Raw genomic sequence first — 9350 nt, 5'->3', positions numbered from 1 at the left:
TTGACGTGAAATGAAAACTGCTCCATCAAATTAAAATCTGCTGCTATGTGGAGTATGACTAAGAACATTGCCGCTGACCCTGACCATGTCCTGAAAAAGGCTTTTGTACACCAGTCAATCTTGAAACTAAATATGGAACTTTAAGGAGCCTTAAACACCGTCTTCTGCTCATCTTATAATGTGCATTTACATCTGTGGTTCTTGTTTGATGTCTGTAGCCAGGATTTCAGATCTGTTGCTTTTCAGTTATCATCAGATGTCAGTTACTTATTTTACTTTTATTCCCATTTGGGTTTTGGCCTCCTCTCAGATTCATGTGACATTTGCAGATATCACCCTGATACAAATGAGAGAAAAGCAACATTTACATTGACTGTTCGACATGAATGGTGGACCGCCACTGCTGTAAATCAGGGTATTGATCACGTTTAGTCCTCATGTTGACTCAAGTAAAGACAAACAAATGTATTTACTTTACCAGAGACCAAGACATGTAGTGAAAAGTGGAAAAACAACAAATCTCTTTGTGTTTGTTGTATGGCAGTCACCGAATCATAACACATGATTCAGATTCATTCATTAATCACACATGCAGCACATTTCTCCTAAAATGTCATACACAAAGATTTACATCACACAATCCAAGGAGCAGTGATCAGGAGAGACTGTTCAGACTTGTGTTCAATCTTTTTGTGTTTCATGGCAGTTGTACTGGTTAATGTGGCATAACTGCCTCCTTTTTATTTCTCAATACTTTATTTCTCACTCATTTCGAAATGTGAATTTTGTACAGCTTGCAGGACATAGTATGTGCCAATGTGGAGACAGATCCAGGATAAACAGATTAAAAAAAGACACACTTGCTGTGGCGTGAAGCCAGAGGCCATTTTAGGGCCTTAGTCACCTGCCAAGATTAAGCCTGCATAATGGACAGTTAAACGATTAACAGATAGATGCTCCTTGCAAAAAACAAAATAAAAGATTTTATCTTCAGCCTATAAAAATAAAACAAATAACAAAAGGTGTAAATGATTAATTTTCTTTGCAGGAATATTTATTGCCTATACATGGAAGTGTTGCTTTTATTGGTGAAACTATAAAAACATACATTCTGTACTCACAGTAAGTTGTGTTCTTGTTTTTGCTTTCTCAGGTCTGTGACAACCTGCACACTTTCTTGTGTTTCGGGAAATCATGTTGATAAGCATTAGCCAAAAATATTTCAGTGTTTGACAAAAACGATAAATCAATTCTGCAAAACTTCCGTGCATATTTAGTGCCCGTCACTGTGCCCCATCTCAAAGTATATTTGAAATTTGCAATATGGACTTGTGTGTTTGCAGTTTCTAAGTAAGTGGGTACAGACATGACAGCAGTATCAGGTTACAACACTTTTGTTCTTTCTGCTTTATAAGCAGCAGCTGTGCCAGAACACACAGTCTCACTCACTGCTGTTTCGTCACCATGGATCATTCATTCAGAGTGGTTTATATTCTTATTATAGCTGTGATTTAAACCCTTAAACGTGGATGGTCAGCTTTTTCTTGTGGATCTGGGAGATTGGTTGACCATGCAAACTCTACTACTGCCTTCCAGCAGAGAGACTGTGGAGCTCTATGGTTGAAGCAGGAAGCAAAGAAAGCAAAAACAATAATCAAACAGATCATGTTCTGTATTGTCAACTGTCAATGGGTTCATGTTTTTATACATTAAAAAGTCAATTCCTTCTCTAAAATCACCTTTTTCACCATGACAGTTTCTGCACTAAAAAGGAAGCGTTCAGTCCATGTATATAAATCTCTCTCTCCAACAGTCTGGATTTTGATTTGATACAGACTTGATGACGATTTTATTGATTTTGTAGTCTGTACATTAAACTGTTTACTTATAATTGTGTTAAAAATGCAACCTGGAGCATACGTAAACACACAAAATTGGGCCTTACCTTACGTTGGTCTCTATATAGTTTCTTATAAGAATATTTACCAATAATTAATAATTCTCCAGGCTTTATCAAAGTTTCAATCAAAAGTTGATGAAACTTGATGGTTTTTATATATTTATTATTTTCATTTTGATGTATGCTGTAGTAATGAGCGTTAGCGTAATACCACATGGTGCAATATATTTATCATAATGAGCCCTACACAAGGTTGCTGTCGTGTACTGTGATCTGCTGCCCCTGATACATCATTTAAGACAGAGCCTTTATAATTTCATGGCTAGGACCAGTATGTAATATAATATAGGACCAGTATAAATGTATCTGTAAAGATGTCTGAATCTGTGAACTGCAGATTATTCGTATTTTTTTATTTTTTTTATTTATTTATTTTCTTTAATTGTCGAGAATTAAAAACAATACAACACACATAAGGAAATAATGAAACTCCCCAATGTAAATTTGGTCACTGTAATATACAGAAGAGTTAACAAATTAATTTAGAGGTTCAGTTCATAAACTACATCGTAGATTATAGGGGTAAAAAAATGGCTTAAAAAAATAAAACAGGAAAAAACTTGACCAGACTAGAAAATACATTTTGGGATGGTGCAACCAAAGAGTGAGGAGAGTCGTCCTTCGCTCTCATCATTGGTCACACCCATAAAATATCCTCCCTTCTCACTCTGTGATGGACCAATGTGCTGTCTCTGAAGCGCTGAAATCCAGCCTCCCATTTATCAGACCAGAAGCCACGCCTCCAACATAGAGTGATCGGTCGTCTGATGTGGAACCAGTTGCTGAGGACCAATCAACAGCCTTCATTTTGACAGGCAAGTTTCCTACACTCGCGAATGCCTCAAATGCGCGTTCACGTGTGGGAGATGTTCAAGACTGCTACGGGCTGAATTTCTGTCAAAACACCAATACAATTAAATCTATTCCTACTGGAAAGTGAATACTCCAATGTTTTAGATAGCAAACATGTAAAGTGAAAATGGTCTGTGTGGTCAAATACCTTTTGATTTGATTTTATGTTGGTATTTTGTGAATACTGAATCGTTTTTTTTTTTATTTTTAATTAATATTGTATATTTTTCATACAAGGCTGAGAAACTAGTTTGATCACCCATGTAACAAACAAAAGGAGACACTGGTCCAACAGGTCACAGATAGTGAGGAACTATTCTTGATGGAAATGCAAAAAAAAAAAAAATCGTACTGTCACAAACTGTTCCACTGAGTGGAAACACACGACATATGAGAGACACTGTTGGACTCTATGGTCAAGAACAAGATGTGATACTAATTTAATAACTACAATTGATCAGCACTGATAATGAGTGATGCAAAAGAAAATAACCATACAAAGGCAATAAATATGTAATAAAACCTTTATAGCCTATCGTGAAAACAACACAGACACCATAGAAATGATTCAAATGCACTGAAGCAAATACATCTGCTACATCTTACTACAGTTATAAATGAGCATCTATGGACATACATTTAACTTAAAAACAATACTAAAGCATTGCTTGTTAATGTTACAATATGGTCCAGACCCTGAATCAATATTTCTCAGATAGATTGCACCACTGCATCCTAATTGGGCAGCCCATGGCCAAGAGGAAAGGAATAGGCCTTTCCCAGGAAGGGCCAAAACCTAGGATGTCCCTGAGCAAGGCACCAAATCCCCATTGTTATATCTGGGTGCAGATAATTGCTGCCCACTGCTCCTGTGACATGTGACGTGTGCGTGTTTACTACTGGTGTGTGATAAGAATGGGTTAAATACAGAGGTCAACATCCCTATCACTAATTGGTGTGTGTGTGTGCAAAATTACTAATTCAAATTTCTAGTCCAGTAATGTCATTTTAGATTTTGTGACTCCCATATATTGAATGAAGCTGTGAAAATATTTCTGAAGAAATGTATGTCATTTTTGAGTTTGCATGTTCTCCTTGTGTGTGTGTGTGTGTGGCTTTTCTCTGGGTTCTCCAGTTTCCTCTCACTGTCCCAAAACATGCAGACATTGAGACATGAGAGTGAGAGTTTCTGGCGTCCTGTCCAGAATGTAGCCTGCCTTCCACTTGGACTGGCGACTTGCCCAGGGTGTACCCTACCTTTGTTCAAGATCAGCTGGGATTTGCTCCGTGGAAGATAAAGCGGTCGAAGATATATGAATATTAATATTGTTGCTATGATAATATTTTATATTATATTCAAATAATTCACTGCCCTGAAATATTGACAAGTGTGGTTACAATTATAAATACCAAGGAGGGTATAAGAGAGGTTTAAAAACTAAGATTTATATTTTACTATAATTAAAGTGTAGGATAAAAGTAGTAATTAAATACAAATGAGTAGTGCATTTATTTGTTATTTGAAACCTTTTAGGCATCTGATAGTTAAGCGCTTATGTGCAGCAGTACTGAACAACGTGCGTTCTTGAACATAGCTCCCTCATTTCGACACGCAAAGGGGCGTGGTCTGGTAGTTCACAGTCTCAGTCACACGCTTGTTGGTGACAGTGAGGTTCAATAAGCTAGCTGCTGTAAACCGTGAGTTCGTCGGCCATTTAACAAGCCAAATAGCCCAGGCCGTGAGCTCATTGAACACTAACCCCCCCCCCCACAAGCAGCTCGTCACATACCGGTGTTCAGTTCAGCAGCCAACGAGAAGACACCCGCAAACATGTCCAAAGAGATGGAAGGGAAGAGCGAGAAAATCATGGATATGGAGAGCAAGGTGCTGTGGTACCCGGACTCCAAGAGGAACACACAGATGGACAAGTTTAGGATACAGGTCAACGGAAACTACGGTCTTAATCTGGGTGAGTGTGGAGAAGGAAGGAACAAAAAAAACCCTATTGTGCTTGTCGGTACATGTTGTGTAATGACAAATGTTTTTTTTTTAATATACTACCATGTCTATTTATACACCGTATTTACAGATATCAGAGTTATCATTGCCACGGTGCGATCATTTTCAATACAGGTTCCCGCTAATGACATGAAATAGTATTACTAATGTACACTCGTGTCAACTTACATTAGGATACGAAAATATGATTTGCCAACTGTGCCAACTTGCTCAAGGTCAGTTTTCATATGATAATGAGTCTGTGTTTATCGATGTGGCTATTGAATCAATATTAGGCAACAGATTAAATAATTATCATGACAGGATCATCATCCTGAAACAAATCTTAAGATTTTGTCAGTGTGTACAGTTCATCACAATAGAATAAAGATATCATTGAGGGCCTTGTGTTTGATATTATGGATGAATAGATGTTTATCAAACACAATTATAACATAATGGTATGGTACAAAATTTAGATTTCATGTCACGATTATCCTGATCAAAATAACTTGCATTATTATAGTAATTCTCATAAAGGATACATTTGATTTTTAAGTTAAATAAGATCATTATAACTCATGATATTCTGGAATGATGGAAAGACTTAGGCTGCCCCTGTGGCACTTAAATCACTAGGACTGTATGTGCTGTCTAGTTAAACTGTATTTTTATGTAAGTCAGTTGTTTATGATTTTTCCCTTTGTAGATATGTAGATATACTGTATAGTAGCTTTTTAAGCCAGTGTATCTGCTTCACACAGCACCACCTTGACGATGTCTGCAACATACTGTACATGTACACACCAGGCAAAGACACAGACTTTATCTCTCTATCTGATAATGAGTCAGTTCAATTCAACAGGCCTCGAGAGGAATGCTGAAGAACTTGGTCAGCCAGTTAGTAAATGAATGGAAAGAAAGATAATGGAAGGATGGCAGAATAATCTGGTATTTTCCGAAAATGGAGTTTCTCTTCTCTTCTCTCAGAGAATTTATATTGTGATTTGGGTCACATAGAAGTTCTCTGTGACCCACATCACAATATAAATTGTGTCCAGAGCAAAATTGTGCATAATGTCAGTTACAGCCATATTTGTGACACTTAATATCATTTTGAATTGGTAAACAAATAATTTCCAAGAGATGTTTTGTAAATGTATTAAAATAGCATTTAATGCATGTTATTTAAAACATATGCATAAATCTTGACTTGATAAAAAAATGCTGCAAAAAAAAAAAATTACAAGAACACTTCACCCAAGATTTATGCTGAAATTATCCAGGACGTGTACAAGCATTAAACATCAGTATTAACTATTAACATATTAAATAAATGCCATTGGCGTATGATCAGGGTGAGGTAGGGCTGGGTGTTATACTTTCTTCTAGTGATCAGGGTGATTGCTGATCTAAGATCTGTTAAAAAAGACAAAAAACAAACAAACAAAAAAAAGCCCAGATCAGCTTTGATCTGATACTTGAGATCTGGATTGGGATAACTTGTGATAATCATGATAAATCAGTGTTCTAAGAACTAATGTAGCGACTTTACATTCTGTGTTCGAGCTGATAGTCACAGCAAAAGGTTCATATTTGTTTTAATTATTATTAGTCGGACCCTAATAACTGATCTGTTGTTCCTCTAGCAAACTACACTGACTTGTACCAGTGGTCGGTGGACAACTATCCAGAGTTCTGGGCAGAGGTTTCTCGTTTCTGTGGTGTGGTCTGTTCCAAACCATATGAGGAGGTGAGTCCAATCCCTGCTGCCACATCTTGATTTATTTAAAGACAACTGAAATTCAGCTTAAATTATAGCTTATAGTAGTGTCATTAAACGATAAGCTTCTAAGGTGACAGGTTGAACCTCGTCATTAAGATTCATGAATGATGATAGCCAGTGGAAAGATATTTATCCATTGAACAAACAAACATACTCAACTGATCCCACATTGAGAAATATTCGTCGTCTGGTTTTGATGTGTCTCAGTTTGTATCTTTGGTTTCCTAATGCTGTGTTCCAGGATATAGCCATGTAGTTGGGTGTGTGATAACAAATTGTGACACTGAGCCATGTTGTCAACACACACACCCTCAGTAAACATGAACTACGTATTCCACGTCACGTAGTCTTCCAATATCTGACATGTCCTTAAGCACTACATAATTTCTTAGACTTGCAGCTGCAGATATTTTGAAGGAAGTCATGGAGCCTGTTAATCAGGACAATTACTCATGTTGTGAGCCGCACTATAAAGTTCCAGTGCTGCCATTGATTTTCTTTTTTCACTTGAGGTACATGTCTGACAAATGTCGTGAAATGACAAATGCTTGGCAGATCAATAAAAACTCATTAATTGAAGAAATAAACTGCATTTAAAGCTGCTGTCAGCAGAGTTGTCATTTGACTGGCTCACTGTTGTTGCTGCAATTAGCATTCCCCTCCCTTCTGCCTGTTTTGCCTCATGGATGCAGTTGGTACAAACAGCATAACCTCACAAGCAGAGAGGACTACCTCTCTGTGGATATTTGGCTCCTGACTGGATAAAGTGTCATGGGTAGTGGAAAAGTTGCTTCTAGATTTACTGTCATCCCTGAGATTGAGAGACTGATGTCACTGACCAAACAGTAATGACTCTCGGACCATTTAATGATTATTATCTGTGGAGTGGAGTTGGACTGAAGCTTAATGTTCCCCTGTTGTTGGACTCTGTATCAGCTCTCATGTAATGCCTCTCGTCCAATAAAATTACTTGGTCTGAGCTCGCTGTTGTATAACAGGTATTTCAACTTTCAATTACAGGTCCAGTATGTCACATTTATGGTTTATTGGCACATGTTATATTATTATTCTGTTTTATATTATGTTTGTATAAGTGTATATTCATTTAATACAAATCATTTTGGTAGCCTTAGAAAAAGCTCTTTATATGTACTTAAGGCAGAGGGCCTTACTTTATACGGGCCAAACAGACAAACCAAACTGGAAGCTTACTATACTATGCAAGTGAATAAGAATGGCATCCTTTCTGGTATGCAAAGGCAGCCGTAGTTGCCTGACACGTGTTAGGAACGTGTTAGTCCTTCATTTGTTACACTGTGCAGTCTCACCGTTGGATTATCACAAATTAAAAGCCTGATTATCACAAATACAGGCTTTTAATGATTTGCTTGCAAGTTCATCAAAGCTTTAAACTTGACTGCCTTGGTTGTTGTCTCTCCTCTGTGTGTCCCTGGTGTGTGTTTCATTGGTGTCTACCAGGTGGTGGATGCATCCAAGCGGATCTCAGATGTTCCAGAGTGGTTTAAAGGGGCTCGCCTCAACTATGCAGAGAACCTGCTCAAACATGCAGACCATGATAAAGTGGCTCTTTATGCTGCGCGTAAGTACATAAAGTACACAGCACTAATTAGCCGTGTTTCCATCAAGTGAAACACTTAGGTTTGGTAAAGTATGGTACATACTTTTTTGCATTTCCATTAGGAATAGTGTTCCAATTATCTAGCAGCCTTCCCTTGGGATACCAGAATAAAATGGTACGATAAGGTCAGGGTGGAGCTAAACTGGCTCCACCCACGGCAGTCAGCTGATTGGGTGACAGAAAAACGTCACTCCCTTTCTGTTTTTTTCGGCTGCTGGATGTCCTCCATTGTTGTTTGTTTTGTGTTTGACGTCGTCGCACCAGTACGACATCACGCTATGCATCTTGCTTAACGCAGTCATCGGGCACAGTCCTTACCCTGACTACCAAGTAAAGGTTCTCAGTCGAAACGCAAGTCTGACTGAGGGCTTTACTGTACCGTTCTGTACCAAACCATTCATGCTATGATGGAAACACAGCTAATGATGTAATATACAGCAACTGATCTTCACAGACGTCACTGCTTCCAGCTCTGACCTTTTGGACTGACACATACTAATGAATAGGCCCTTCTTTATTGCACACAGTCTACCTCGGCAGAGGGAATGTAATTAGGATTGGTCACAAGGCTGCGGAGCCTCTTTACAGAGATAGTCGGACTGTTGCTGCCTGTGGTTCGGTCCTCGATGCGATCTGTCTTTTTGTCTTTGATTTTATTTTGAATAAAAAATGGTTTTCATTTGTGTTCATGTCAACCTAAGAATTTCAATTTTCAATAAAGGGGTAAAAAGGGGAATTGATCTTTCGAAATTGTCTGCGTCTGTGTCTCACTCTGTTTTTATATCTCGCTTCCAGGTGAGTTAAATGATGAGATTGTGAAGGTGACGTTTGGTGAGCTCAGGCGGGATGTGGCGTTGTTCGCTGCAGCCATGAGGAAGATGGGTATCCAGACTGGAGACAGGGTTGTAGGTGAGTCTCAGATTTATTGCGCTCTCTCTCTATCTATCTCTCACTTGGGGTAAACAGGAGAATATGGAAATACAGCTGTGTTTTTTTCATGTATTGACATAATTCAAATTCTGATTTGTTGGTAAGAAATGTGTACTTACTGTTCAACTGAGGTGACCAGTGTTTCTCAGCACTAATCATAGCTGCTCCTCTCCTGACTTTTCTT

General features: G+C 38.1%; 1 protein-coding gene across 1 annotated transcript in view; it reads left to right on the top strand.

Moving 5' to 3' along the window:
• The first annotated feature begins 4470 nt into the window (after positions 1-4470).
• aacs (acetoacetyl-CoA synthetase) overlaps positions 4471-9350 on the top strand; it is a 34296-nt gene continuing 29416 nt past the window's right edge. The window contains exons 1-4 of the mRNA XM_058636376.1: positions 4471-4782; positions 6461-6564; positions 8077-8197; positions 9032-9145. Of these exons, the coding sequence (XP_058492359.1) occupies positions 4644-4782; positions 6461-6564; positions 8077-8197; positions 9032-9145 (478 nt within the window). The 5' untranslated portion in view covers positions 4471-4643. The remainder of the gene's footprint in view (positions 4783-6460; positions 6565-8076; positions 8198-9031; positions 9146-9350) is intronic.

Source organism: Solea solea, chromosome 8 (genome assembly GCF_958295425.1).
Source record: "Solea solea chromosome 8, fSolSol10.1, whole genome shotgun sequence".
NCBI lineage: Eukaryota > Metazoa > Chordata > Actinopteri > Pleuronectiformes > Soleidae > Solea > Solea solea.
The sequence above is the reverse complement of the archived record's forward strand: the minus strand, read 5'-3'. Positions and strand labels throughout refer to the sequence as shown.